This window comes from Octopus sinensis, linkage group LG2 (assembly GCF_006345805.1).
Source record: "Octopus sinensis linkage group LG2, ASM634580v1, whole genome shotgun sequence".
Taxonomy (NCBI): Eukaryota; Metazoa; Mollusca; class Cephalopoda; order Octopoda; family Octopodidae; genus Octopus; species Octopus sinensis.
The window spans coordinates 52668227-52684507 of NC_042998.1; the positions used below are offsets into that span (position 1 = coordinate 52668227).

Here is a 16281-nt window from a genome sequence, read left to right on the forward strand (position 1 = left end):
AGCCGGTCGATGCGGAACTGGCTACGGCCACGTTCGGATGGTTCTCATGTGTGCCACCGCACTGGTACCACAAAGTGTGTGCCACCGGCACTGGTACCACAAGCGGTACTGACTACGGCCACGTTCGGATGGATTCTTGTGTGCCACTGGCACTGGTACCACAAGGATACAAATTCCATTGATGTTCATCTATTTTGATTTGTTTTGATTTGATTTGATTTGATTTTCACTTGCCTCAGCAGGTCTTCACAAGTCGGAAGGTATGTACAGGTGGACTGACTACGTCCCAGGTAGGGCCCACGGGTTATGACCTGACTAGTCTTGCCGGGTCTTCGGATGGTGTTTTTATGTGCCACCATGTTCCCACAGCACGGAGGCCAGTCGGTGCGGTACTGGCTACGGCCACGTTCGGATGGTTTTCTTGTGTGCCACAGGCACTGGTACCACAAAGATACAAATTCCATTGATGTTCATCTATTTTGATTGATTTTCACTTGCCTCAGCAGGTCTTCACAAGTGTCACAAGAAGGAAGGTATGCACAGGTGGATCGACTACGTCCCAGGTAGGGGCCACGGGATATGGCCTGACTAGTCCTGCCGGGTCCTCTCATGCACAGCACACTTCCATAGGACTCGGTCTTCAGTCATTTCCTTGGTGAGGCCTAAAGTTCGAAGGTCGTGCTTCACCACCTCGTCCCAGGTTTTCCTGGGTCTACCTCTTCCACAGGTTCCCTCAACTGCTAGGTTGTAGCACTTTTGCACACAACTATCTTCAGCCATTCTCGTCACATGACCATACCAGCGCAGCCGTCTCTCTTGCACACCACAACTGACACTTCTTAGGTTCAACTTTTCTCTCAAAGTACTTACACTCTGACGATTATGAACACTGACATTACACATCCATCGGAGCATACTGGCTTCATTTCTTGCAAGCTTACGCATATCCTCAGCTGTCACGGCCCATGTTTCACTACCATGTAGCATGGCTATACGTACACAAAAATATATACATATATACATATACATATATATACATACATATATATACATATATATACATACATGCATATACATATATATACATACATATATATACATATATATACATACATATATATACATATATATACATACATATATATACATACATATATATACATATATATATATACATACATTATATACATATATATACATACATATATATACATATATATACATACATATATATACATATATATACATACATATATATACATATATATACATATATATACATACATATATATACATATATATATATATACATTTATATACATATATATACATACATATATATACATATATATATACATACATATACATATATATACATACATATATATACATATATACATATATATACATATATACATATACATACATACATACATACATACATACATACATACATACATACATACATATATATATATATAAATACACACACACACATACAATTTCACTAAAATTTTTCTCCTATCATGCCTATATTAATCTTGTGATTCTTCAGTGGTTTTGAAGTATTTTGACTTCTATTTTTAGTGAAGCAGGTGCTTATGTACTACCCTAGTATATATAAATATATTTATTTATATATCTTATACATAAATTATCAATTTGCCTATACGCCTGTATGCTCGTAGCTACCAACAACATTATTTTTAGAAATAATATTGTTCTTATATTTATTTATAAATAATTTTACGCAATTCATTTGTTTCAATGACGGTTGACCACTCAAATGAATCTACAGGCATGGTAGTGGTGAATCCTAGTAGCCATCCCTGACAGATTTGACCAGGGAGATTCAGGCACCTTTGATGCTAAATTCAAAATCATGATATCAAATTAGCCAGCATTACTTTTGCATCCTTGGCGGAGGTAGGACACTATTCTTGTTCACTAAACATTTTTTCCTATCATACCTGTCTTAATTTTGTGATTCTTCTGTGGTTTAGAAGTATTTTGGCTTCCATTTTTAGCAAAGTAGTACACTTATACATATGAATATACTTATTTATATATTTTATGTATAATTTATTAATTTGCCTACATGGCTGTATGCTTGCTGCCATTAACAATATAATTTTTAGAAATAATATCGTTCTTATATTTATTTATACATACATATATAGATACACAGATGCATACATATATATATATATACCTACAAACACACACACACATGTATATATATATATACAAACAAATGCACACATATACATATATACATATACAAGCAAAAACACATTATATATATATATATATACCCAAACATATGTACATATATATATATACATATATAACCCTCATTCATCGTCTTTGATGAGAGAATCCACCATATACATACACACACACACACACACACACACACACACCACACACACACACACACACACACATATATATATATATATATTATATATATATATATATATATATATATATATATATATATATATACATACATGTATTTGTGTGACACCGGCATCTGCTACAACTGCGATTTTGCTTGGCTTGATGGGTCTTCTCAAGCACAATGTAATGCCAAAGGTCTCAGTCATTACATTTGTGAAGCCCAAAGCTCGAAAGGAACTCAAACACTTTGCCTCCATGAGACCCAATGCCCGAAAGAAGCTCGCCTCCGTGAGGTTCAACTCTCAGAAAGATCTCAGCCACTTTGTTTCCACGTGGCCCAAAGTTCAAAAGGGACTCAGCCACTTTGTCTCTGTGCCCCACACTTGAAAGATGCTCTTTACATGTCACCAGCATTGGTGCTAGTTACGTGAAACCAGCATCAGATGAGACTACAATTTCACTTGGTTTGACAGGTCCTCTCAAACACAGCATAATGCCAAAGGTCTCAGTCACTGGTCATTGCCTTTGTGAGGCTGAAAGTTTGAAGATCAGGCTTCATCACCTCATACATGTGTTCCTGGGTCTACCTCTACCACAGGTTCCCTCCACAGTTAGAGAGCAACACTTCATTACACAACTATCCTCGTCCATATGCATCACATGACCATACCAGCACATTCATCCCTCTTGAACACCACATCTGATGCCTCTTATGGCTAATTTTTCTTTCAAGATGCTTACACCCAGTTGATCATGCACTTTACATTCCACATCCAGCAAAGCATACTGGCTTCGTTTCTTTCAAGCCTACACATGTTCTCAGCTGTCACAGCCCATGATTCACTGCCATATAGCATAGCTGTATGCACACAGGCATCATACAATCTAAATAATGCCTTTGTGCACATAGTTATCATGGTTACAGGCATGCAAATGTGTATGTGTGCATGTATATGCAATGTCTCTCTCTCTCTCTGCACACTTACACACTTACACACATATATACATGTGTGTGTGTTGAATTATTGAAACCTTTAGTATTATATTACAAATAATTGTCTGTAGTGATGTCAGTAGTAATTACAGCAGTTGTTCCATAAGCGATAGTAGTTGTAGTTAAATATTGTTATTGCTGTATATAGAAATGAGGTTTAATTTTTCTGTCAGAATTAAGTAAATTGAATCAATATTCTAAGATCGGAATTTCATACTTCTATGAATCATCAGAATTGCAGTAAACAATTAATTAACCCTTTAGCATTTAAATTGGCCATATTCAGCCAACATTTTCCACCTGTTTTATGTTCAAACTGGCCAGATCCAGCCTCTGACACCCACTCTACAATGTCATTCTAAAAATAAACAGTCACATCACTGAAATCTTAAAGCTACAAGACAATGTATAATTAATTTTAAAAAATGTGAATAATTAAGCATTACATTTCACAGAATAATCTGAATGCGAAAGGATTAATACATTAGCTCTACACTTGTGCTCAAATTTTCCATGAAGGTTTTGTTCCCAATGGTGAAATGTATAAAATAAAGAAATCTGTAATGTAGAGATAGCTGATTTAAATTTAGGAGTTACAAATACAGTAAATCTATTTGATGTGAGTTGCTCTTTATTTTGTAATCAGTATTTGAAATGCGGTTGGTTTGTCTTTATATGAGGTATTTTGTTTCAAGAATTTAGGATTAGAATCCTAGTTCCATCATTAAAGGAAAGGTTTTGTAGCTATATTAGTAGTTCATGCAGCTAAATAAAATTTCTAAGTTCAACAGTATCAAGTCATAAAAAAGAAGTGCTACTCACCTGATTTTTATGAAATTGCTTATTAACATACTCTAAACTCTGACTCACAGACGTACTCTTTCCTCTCTCTGTGCCTATTATACTGTTTACTAATAAAACAGTGTTCTTTGGTACTCAAGGCTGAACAGTCTCACGCTACCTCCATTCAGGCAGCCCTATACATTTGTCTTTTATTTTCCACTCATTGCTTATATCATGGGGCCTCTCTTCTCACACTAATTACTATATCCAGTTCCTTCTTCTTGGAACTCGACCCTATTAAATTCTGTCTCTGCCCATCTGTCTTAGCAACAACTCAGAAGTAATTAACTGCATCGAGATCAAAACTATACAGATTTTTGTCTGGAACTGCCTGCAAAAGCCATGAGCATAGCCCCACTTCTTCCAGAAAAAATAAAACTATAAAAAAATGTAATAATGAAAAGCATATTCTAAAAGCAACTTAGTTATGTCATGCTAGCTAGTTTCTCACTTCTAGTCACTTGTGTTTTAACTCTATAAGCTGATAAAATAAATACTTGGATATTTACTTCGATGGATGGACTACTCCTACTCACCCCTACTAAACTATTCCTCTCAGTCAAGATAAATAATTATTATTACTGCTGCATAGAGCTAATTATAGCCTTTCTGCATTCCATCACATTTTGATCTTATCTTATCAACCCTGAAAGATGAAAGGCACAGTTGACCTAGCATGCTAACCATTCTGCCAGCTTGCTGCCTTAAGTTATAATAATGAAGTTAAACCAAATAGTTATATTTTGACATCATTTGATATGTGTTTCAGGTCCGTATAATATTTAAGAAATGCATCTGAAAGGTCTTACATAATAGATGTATTTTCTGTTGTATGTTCCATGTATTAAATGAGTTCAAAATATCACAGTCTGGTTTGAATTCATTGTTACAACTAATATGACTCGATGCCAGTACAAACAAATCAGGCCCGACTCCACTTATGCAGATACTCTTACAATGATTTAGAGAATTTGGTATATTTAACTTGAGTCGAAAATTCTGGTACCATGCACTGCTTAGTTTGACACAAAACATATCTTTTTATCTCTTTTATTCTTTTATTTGTTTCAGCTGGAGCATTGCCTTAAAGGGTTTTAGTTGAAGAAATCAATCCCAGGGCTTATTCTTTGTAAGCCTAGTACTTATTCTATTGATCTCTTTTGCTGAACTGCTAGGTTATGGGGATGTAAACACACTAATACCAGTTTGTCAAGTGGTAGTGTGGAAGAGACTTGCCCAAGGTGTTTGCGGTGGGACTGAACCCAGAACCATGTGATTGGGAAGCAAGTGGGAACATGCACACACACACATACATGTAGGCTCGAAACGTAAAAGACTTTCTCACCTTCTCGAGTGTCAAACTAATACACCTGCTTGTTGTTTATACACCCGTCTTTGTCTTGTTTTTCTGTAAATTTTAACTATATAATATATATTTGCACACACACACACGATGGGCTTCTTTTAGTTTCTGTCTACCAAATCCACTCACAAGAAAACACTTGTCCAAGATACCACACAGTCGGACTGAACCCAGAATCATGTAGTTGGGAAGCAAGCCACTTACCACACAGCCACGCCTGTGCCTATACACACACACACACATATATATATAATAGTATTTTTATATAAGCTTAAAGCTTATGGCTATCACCATACAATGACTAAGAAAAACAATCTAATAAAGGGGTGTAGAAGCCCTTGACAGGAAAAGAAGGCTTTCCTATCCACATGGGACATGAACCCACATTTCTTTGTTAACACAACTAAGTGTGTTACCTTTACACCAGCAAATTAGCCTCCCTCTTTCTGTCAAATTTAAGAACTATAATAGTTCATGTTTGTTCTATGTAAACAAACTTTCTATATGGTTTTGGTGTGAATGGATTTTTTATCTGGTGCTGTATTTTACAATCCTGTAAATAATAATAATGGTATTTTCATATAAGCTTAAAGCTTATGGTGATCATTATGCAATGATTAAGGAAAATAGTCTAATAAAGGGGTATATAAGCCCTCAACAGAAAAAAGAAGGCTTTCCTATCCATGGGGGCTTATATGCCCCTTTAATAGACTATTTTCCTTAGTCATTGCATGGTGATTGGCATAAGCTTTAAGCTTGTATAAAAATACCATTATAATTATTTACAGGATCGTAAAATACGACACCGTATAGAAAAACCATTTGCACTGAAAGCATATATATATATATATGTTTGTATGTGTGTGTGTGTGTGTGTGTATATATATATATAATCAATAGATGAGATCTAGAGATGCTCAATAAAGAAAACACTTAGTAACACTCAAATAATTTGAACTTATACTCCAAAATCTTTACCGAGGACTAAATCTGTGAGATAAAGAGGAATTCAGGTGAGCAGATAAGGAGATAATGGATGAAAATAAACAAATAAAACCACTTGGATATTAGATATACAAAATATATTTACATGTATACACATATGTATATTTTGTATATCTAAGCCAAACAGTTTATTTGCATCATTATTTATCTCTCTCTCTCTCTCTCTGTTTAGCTAGGAGAAAGATAGTTTCACTCAAGTAGACATTCCCTACTTGCACCATATGGTACTCACTTCATAACAATGGACAGTGAATTGATTTTTTTAATTCACCTGAAGAAATATTTTCACTAGCAAAATAATGAGGCAAAGGATTTTGTGATAGAATTTTAGTAGCAGAATCATAAAGAAATATATATGGTAATATATGTAAGAAGAATTGACCCAATACTTATTTTCTTTTTAAGCCTGGTATTTATTCAATTAGTCTCTTTTGCTGAACTGCTGATTTCTGGGGATGTAAACACTCCAACACTGGTTGTCAAGCAGTGGTGAAGGAAAAACAAAGACACAAAGACACACACACACACACGCACATATATGCAAGTCTTCTTTCAGTTTCTGTCTATCAAATTCATTCATAAGACTTTGATCAACCTGAGGCTATATAGCAGAAGACACTTGCCCAAGGTGCCACACAGTGGGACTGAACCTGGAACTGAAAGGTTGGGAAACAAACTTTTTACCACACAGCCACACCTGCACCTATAAGAAAAACGTAACATACTTACTTCCATGTCTTTAAGTTCTAAGTTAGATACAATATATTCTGGTTTAAAATCTTTTTTCCTAAGAATGACTTGGTGGTCACCGTACAGTCTAACGCTGGAGACATCTTCTGCATCTGGACAATACGGGGTTCCTTTGGGCTAGAATTATAAAAAAGTAGAAATAAAGATGTTGATTAAACTCTTGTTTATGAAGTGTTTTTATGAGAGGAAGCTAAAATAAATTCAAATAAAACAGGTTAAGTTTGTTTTTATGCAACAAAAATCTTTGAAAATAATTAATTAATTAATAATTAATTAAAGTCTCTTAACCCCTTAGGGGTCGTTGGACTGCTACATCCATGCAGAGTATCTAGGTCAAGGAAGCCTGGTGGAGCCCATCTCTCTCCAGGCTAAACTCATTTCTACAACTGAGTGAGTTGGAGCAACATTAAAATGTTTTTCTCAAGAACACAACAGATCACCCGGTCTAAGGATTGAAACCACAATCTTACAATCGTGAATCTAACACCCTAACCACTTGGTGATGCACCTCCACTAATGGTACTCATTTCTACTGCCAAATGGATTGGAACAGTGTGAAATGAAGAATTTTGTTCAAGAACACTTTGCATTGCCTGGTCCATGAATCAAAACCGCAATCTTACGATTGTGAGTTCAACACCCCAACCACTAAACCATGTGCCTCTACTTGAAAATAAAAAGCTCAGTTTAAGTATATATTATTCTGCTCTGTCTGGTGTCTATGAAATTTGATACTGTACTATAATATATATTCTGGCACTCTGTCGGTTAGGACAATGAAAATTCCAGTTAATCCAGTCAATGGAACAGCCAGCTCATGAAATTAATGTGCAAGTGGCTGAGCACTCCACTGACATGTGTATCCTTAATGTAGTCCACAGAGAGATTCAGTATGACAGAGAGTGTGACAAAGTTGGTCCTTTAAAATACAGGTACTACTCACTTTTCCTTTTTGCCAGCTGAGTGGACTGGAGCAATATGAAATGAAGTGCCTTGTTTAAGGACACAATGCATTGCCAGGAATTGAACTCACAGCCTTAAAATCATGAGCTGAATACCCTAACCACTAAGCAACATGCCTTCACATGAAATGTAATACTCTTCTTCTAAACTGTGCAGTGTCATAAGGTGGTTGCTGTCACAGAGTATGCTACTGTCTCGAGTCTACTACTCTGTGGATACTATTTAAGTTATGTCTATTCATAATATAATTTCAACCTTAATTAGTCTGGTTTTGAGTGTGTATTGCTAAATTAGAAAACATGATCAGATTATATTAGGATATAGCAAGAACTGAATTATTACAATGAAAATTTACCAACTTTATTGGTAGGTGTGTAGTGCATACCTAAAACACTCAGAATATATGCTCTTCAGTGTTACCTTACTGGCACATGAAAATACATTCGAGCGACTGGCTCCTGTGCAGGTGGCACGTAAAAAACACCACTTGAGTCTGGCCATCGCCAGTACCTATTTCTTTACTACCCATAAGGGGCTAAACACAGAGAGAACAAACAAGGACAGACAAATGGATTAAGTCGATTATATCGACCCCAGTGCATAACTGGTACTTATTTAATCAACCCCGAAAGGATGAAAGGTAAAGTGGACCTCAGCGGAATTTGAACTCAGAACGTAACGGCAGACGAAATATGGCTACGCATTTCGCCCGGCGTGCTAACGTTTCTGCCAGCTCGCCACCATTGCCAGTACCGCCTGACTGGCCCTCATGCTGGTGGCACGTAAAAGCACCCACTACACTCTTGGAGTGGTTGGCGTTAGGAAGGGCATCCAGCTGTAGAAACCCTGCCAGATCAAGATTGGAGTCTGGTGCAGCCATCTGGTTCGCCAGTCCTCAGTCAAATCGTCCAACACATGCTAGCATGGAAAGCGAACATTAAATGATGATGATGATGATGATTTCTAACCTAAATCTCAAGGCCAAACAGTTTGAGTGAGGTTATAGTTGATTATATCAAACCTATCCTATCAAGTACTGAACCAATCCTATTGATCCTGAAAAGACGACTAGTGTCCTCATTTAGGTTGTTATAGTTACATTGTTTCAAAACTGAACACTTTATTAAATCCAACAGAAAAAGATTTTCTTATTTTTATTGTCCATCCAAGGGATTTGTTTTATTACTTATTCTCCTGTTTGTGATGCCATCCTCATGCTCCCAGCTGAGAACATAAATGTACGCAAAAAAGTGCCAAAAAGTTCCTGGCTTTAAGGATATTGTGAAAAGCCTGGTTGGAGGCCCAATCTTCTGAGTTCTTTTACAGGGCTTAGAAAAACTGAAGGACTGTCGCAATAAGTGTGTGAATCTGAAAGGGGAATATGGTAAATAAAATTTGTCCTCATCTTGTTTGTTGGTTAACAACAAACAAGATGAGGACAGATATCCGTCGAATGTAAATAATGTAAATAATGTACAAATGATAGTATTTGAATTGTATCAATAGTGCTTTAAGTATTCATTAGCTTAAACAATTACTGGTAGTTTACTCAAAAATATTTATCAAAAACAACATACAAGTATACATAACTATATAGTGATGTACTTTTCTCATTTATCAAGCTATTCTTTTTATCTTTTACTTGTTTCAGTCATTAGACTGCAGCCATGCTAGGGTACTTCCTTGAAGGATCTTTAGTCGAATGAATCAACCCAGTATTTAATTTTTTCTGCTAAGCCTGGTATTTTTCTATCATTCTCTTTTGCTGAACTTCTAAGTTATAGGGACATATTCAAACCAACACTGGTTGTCAAGCAGTAGTGGGGGATGAACACAAATATTAAGACACACACACACATGCACACACAAATATATACAAGGGGTTTCTTTCAGTTTCCATCTATCAGATCCACTTACAAGGCTTTGGTTGGCCCAAGGCTACAGTAGAAAACACTTGCCCAAGGTCTCATGCAGTGGGACTGAACTCCAAAATTATCTGGGTTATGCCACATTCAAATTAAAATTAATTTCTTGGTTTTATAGTATTTATCTAGCAATGAAATATTGTTAAAATGAACTAATGTGGGACCATATTACAGGTTTGTAAAAATCAGCCTGCTGATGAAGCAGCTTTGCACTGACTAAGGTCTTATAAGGTTGAAATATGTCCATTGCTGCCATTATCTCCATTAACAAAGAGTAGATTTTGTCTAGATAAAGATTTAGTTTTTCAAAATTAATTCTCAAATTCTTGAAATTATTTCCATTTTTTTCTTTGTAACATGAATGATTGCTACTAGGTTTTTGGTTTCTTTCCTAATCAAAAACTAAATCCTTATTAATTAAAAAAATTTTGTATACCTCATTCATTACACCAACATCCATTTGATTTATCCATGCCAATGTCTTATTTGAGTTACTTTTCTTAAGTCAATTTTGTTTAATACTTTGCTAATTACTGAATTACTTAGTAATTCTTCCTCTATGTATAAAAACTCCTGTCAACTGATCAAGAAGTTCGTGCTATGCTGTACTACAAGGCCTAATAAGACAATATATATTTGTTTCTATTCAATCAGAGCTGACTAAGGGTTAAATGATAGCAACAATATTGCCCAAAACATTCATTATATAAATCTGAGGGAAAAAATATAAAGAAAAACACCCAACAAAAGATCATAGTAAACAAATAATTAAAAAATAATCTGAGATTATTTGTTTTGAAACTGTAGGCATACTAATTGTTATTTTACCATATAGTTTGAATGAGAAAATAAATTTCTCAACTAGGTCTTAAAACATTGTTTTAGATATTGGTTTCAACAAAAGAGTGAAGAATATGTGATAGAATTGTGTGGCATGTATTACAAGATTTTTGCATGTAAAGAACAAAGGTGTGAAGCTATTTATGCTTATTTGTTCATGGTTTAATGTTTGGTTTTCCATGTAAATAAAGGATGGGTGGAGACTTATTTGAAACAGGATTTTGCTTTCCCCGTCACCAACCTTTACCTATTTTTTTAAGTAGGAGATCAAAAGTGCCAAGTGATCAAATAAACATAATGTCAAGAAGGTATGTGAATATTACATCACTATTTTACTCAAGCAGCGACAAGTAAAGCCGTGAGATATCAACATTCATACATATTCTCTTGCACAGCCACACAGAAACACATGCACACAGACACACACAATAGGTTTCTTAGATAAGTATATCCATAAGGCATTGTTGAGCCTAGGGCTATAATAGAAGATATTTGACAAAGGTATTGCAGAGTAGGACAGAAACCAAAGCCACATATATACATATGTTTAGGTGTGACTGCATGTCTGTATATTATTGGATTACATGATAATAGTTTCAATATTTGGCACAAGGCTAGCAAATTTGGGGAGAAGCTAAGTCAGTTAAATCAACCCCAGTGCTCAACTGGTACTTGATTTATCGACCTCTGAAAGAATGAAAGGCAAAGTCAACCACAACAGAATTTGAACTCAGAAGATATAGACAGGAAATGCTACTAAGCATTTTGTCCAGCGTGCTAATGATTCCACCAGCTCGCCACCTTCGGATTATCTTATGATATAGGCATGTTATACAAGCTTGTCTGACTACTATCTTATCAGAGGCATGATGATGATGATGATATAATTCACATTTACAGAAAACAAAAGATGAAGACAGATGAGGGAACAACAAGCAGATGTATTAGTTTGATGCTGGAGAAGAATGAATGAGTCTTTGGCATTTTGAGCCTACACTTTTCAACAGATAGGGTTGAGAGGGAAAAAATGGAGAGAGAAAAAATGCATAGGGATTAATGGTTCAACAGGATGAAATGACCAGAAGAAAGAAGCTGAGTGAAAGGGAAATAATTAACAGTGACCAAGCTGAACTAGCATGATATATTTTAAATATATATATATAATCTATTCCTCTTAATTACATAACCTTGATGAGTAAAATTGCTATGCAATTAGCCAAATTCAAATAGTAGGCGATAAATTACAAGTTTCAATATATTGTTGGGAGTAACATATTATGGCTATGTTACATACGCATGAATTATGATAGAAGAATTTTTTTTACTGATAGGACATTTTAGCTATGTAATTTGCTTATACTTCATTTAGTTAAGATTTTTTCTTCCTTTTTATTTTGTTTTTCCTTGATATCTATCAGCATGATAACCATTTGAATGATCCCCTATAATGTTTTCCAGTTCTCTTTGATATTCTTTAATTATTCAAACTTATCCAGATTCATACAACTCTGCAATAACAACATTTATGCATTCTGACATAATCGGTGATAACAATTAGGGTTATACAGGTTAAGAAAAAATTTAATCGGGTTAATCATAGGCTAATGTATTTGATAATGGAAACAACAAAATGATGTCCATTCATTGCTTGATTCAAAACTAACTTTTAATACCTTCTATACAAAATGAAGGAAGATTTATTTCACAATTTTATTGCACAATAAAATATAAGCAATACATATACTACAATATTCAGTATGGTAAATGGATGGTAATGCTATATTAAATATATTTAACTCATTTGATATTTTAGCGCATCATGAAAGTGGAAGTTAGTAGTTTTTCATTATGTATCAAATAACTGGAATCAGCCATGTATGTGTGTATATATGTATATATATAAAAATATTTATATATACATATATATATATATATATATATATATATATATATATATGCTGAGTTGTCAAACATTCAAACCAAATTTTCTCAAAGCAACTTGTCCAACCGTCCCATAAGCCTCCCCTTTGAGAAACACTGATTTAACCTAAATTTGAGACACCAGCAAAAGAAGAAATAAAGATAGACTTTTTTTCTATTCCAAAGAAAAACGATTTTATTCACACAAAATATGCAACCAAAGAGTTTAAAGTACCAGTAATGGTAAGGCTGTTGACTGGGAGAACACAAACATGGTTTAAACAGTAAGCTTGGCAGGAAAGATACATGGAAAGAAAGAAAGAAAGAAAGAAAGAGAGAGAGAGAGAGAGAGAGAGAGAGAGAGAGAGAGAGTGTGTGAGAGAGAGAGAGTGGTGGTGGTGGGTAGAGAAAGAAAATGAGCCAACAAGCCTCAGCAGAGGCAACTCACCGTCAGGGAGAATAGTGACTGAATAAAAATGCTGGCACATGATATCAAATGCTTATGGCATGATGAAATACACCCAGTCAATGGTGGAAAGTGGTTGGTCAAAGGAAGGGCATCCAGTCATGATTAAAGCATGATTAAATAATACATAACAACAAAGCTGGTTTTCTCTTAATGTGAATATCAGGCAACGAAAGACCACATGATAGAATAAAAGTGTAACCTGTCCAACCTACATCAGTATAGTAAAATGAAATGACGATGATGATGATGATGATGATGATATGTTTTATATGTGGCAAACTTAATGGCTGCAGAGTGGTTACGTTCAAATTTTACTTCTGTCATAGCAGTATGCTTCATTGAACTATTCATTCCAGTTTACTTAACTGTATGAATATTATGCACTGCATCAAATACATAGATGAGTAGTTAACAATAGCTAGCACAGTCAAATTTAAAAGCAGAGGTTTTGATAAACAAGATAACCCACCCTTATAAATAGTGAAAAAAGAGAAATATATGCAATGATATATTATACGCATGAATATATAGTTAGGCACTGAATAGAAATAATTATAATTGCATGCCTATGCTTAGATGTGCATGCATGTGAGTGCTATTGTGTCTGTTTAAATATATATATCTTTATATATACGAGTGTGTAGACAAACAGAAGAAGGCATTCAACCAATTTATTGTGAATTACATATACGGATCAAAGCAGTTTGATTCAAATTCATTGGTACCCTTGAATTTCAAGTGTTTGAAATTCAAGAGTACCAATGAATTTGAATCAAAATGCTTTGATCCATATATATATGTGTGTGTGTGTGTGTGTGTGTACATATATATATATATATATATACATACCGGAGTCATTCTTGTTGCTTATTTTGATTATAATCAACACTATACAGAATTCTGGTGCATCTAAATTAAGTATCATATTCATTTGAATCTAAATTTTTGCTGAACTTATATATATATATATATATATATATATATGTGTGTGTATATATATATATATATATATATAAATATATATATGCATAAGTTTATATGTAGAGTAACATGTGATTGAGAAGTTTGTTGCACAATTAGGTGGTTTTAGATTTCATCCCACCAGGCTAGAATGGAGCTACTCAGAGGTTTTGCAAGCTCTCCTAAAAAAAAGACCATTGCAATGCTGGAAACCCTTCTGTATTGTCAGAAGGTATCTCAAAGCTGCAAGTGTTTCACCCCTTTGCCTGAGTGAGACAGCTAGGATTGAACTAGTCTTCATCTACAGAAGGGTTCCACTTGTGGTCTCTTATCAACCATAATCACTTCGAGCTAGTTTGAGCTGCCATGCCTACATTCTTGATGGCTTTCTTCAGTCGCCTGAGTTCCAGACCTATCATCTGTAGGACCTAGATGCACTGACCTAGATGGAAAGCTTTAGCAGCCACCTGCAGTGAGGGAATGAGCCTGCATGCCAGCTCTTGGCAAGGGCCTCATTAATTAAATCCTAATATTTTGTTAACTCATTTTGACATTGGTTGTTTGTAAACATGCATACATACATATACATATAAGTAATGTCTGTCACCACTTCAACGTGGCTCTTCCATACGAACTGACGTTATTACCATTTTTAACCTCAAGAGGAGGCTTCCTCTAGTTGGTTAATGATGCAATCTGCACCTGACATATATTGCAAGCAGGGGAGTGAACCCCTACCATTTTCTAGTGACTTGACAGGATCAGCTAGAGGAGGTTTCCTCTTGGAGTTATTTCCCGTTGGGGTTATTTCCTCTTGGGGTTATTTTGACTAACTCTTGGGGTTAGTCATGTTGAAGTGGCATCAAACATAACTTCTCTGTATAATTACTACTTTCATTTCTTATGGAGATTTTCTAACTAGCTACTTTGCTTGATATAGATATATGTTTGGGTGTGTATACATACACACCTGAACAATAAGATATATTGGCAAGAAACTATTGATAAATTAGTGCATACAACAAAAATATCTTATATTTCACCGAGTCACGTAGACACTTCCTTTTCACACACCCCACTGGAAATACAGAGAAGCAGTGAGTGTTTGGCCAATTGCAAACATAAATATATTTATAGATGTATAATGTGAAAATGAAATATGCACTGTGTAACACTTTGTCCTCTACAATATAACACCAGGCTGACCAATGCCTTATGAATGAATTTCATAAACAGAAATTGTGTGAAAGCCTGTCATATATATATATATATATAAGGTGAAGACCCCCCACCTCCCACTTTGGTCATGAATGACCATGGGATTGCACCTAGAAAGTTCCCCACTAAGGCATAAGTCTGGCCAAGGTTGTTTATGGGAGACGTGCAGTCACCCATGCATACCAGCCTCCTCTCCACACCACTGATGTTATCCAAGGGAAAGGCAAAGGCCGATACAGTTTGGCACCAATGACGTTGCAGCTAATTTCCACAGCTGAGTGAACTGGAGCAATGTGAAATAAAGTGTCTTGCTCAAGAACACAACACAGCTTGGTCCAGGAACCAAACTCACTACCTCATGATTGTGAGCCCGACACTCTAACTACTGAGCCATGCAGCTTCATATATATATATATATATATATTATTATAACTTAGGGTATCTATGAGATACTGCCATGCTGAAAATAGCAGCCATGATCTCACTCTAAAACCACCCTAAGTGTTCATATAGCAACATGGAGAGAAGACAAAATTTTTTTTACTAGTTTTATCTTGCCTTTTTGTCTTCTCTCCGTGTTGCTATATGAACACTTAAGGTGGTTTTAGAATCAGATCATGGCTGCTAT

General features: G+C 35.2%; 1 protein-coding gene across 2 annotated transcripts in view; it reads right to left on the reverse strand.

The window, feature by feature from the left end:
* The window catches only part of LOC115222291 (signaling mucin MSB2), a 311767-nt gene that overhangs the window by 55587 nt on the left and 239899 nt on the right, over positions 1-16281 (reverse strand). For both annotated transcript variants that reach the window (XM_036513302.1, XM_029792468.2), the window contains one exon: positions 7338-7475. In XM_036513302.1, coding sequence (XP_036369195.1) covers positions 7338-7475 — 138 coding nt within the window. The remainder of the gene's footprint in view (positions 1-7337; positions 7476-16281) is intronic.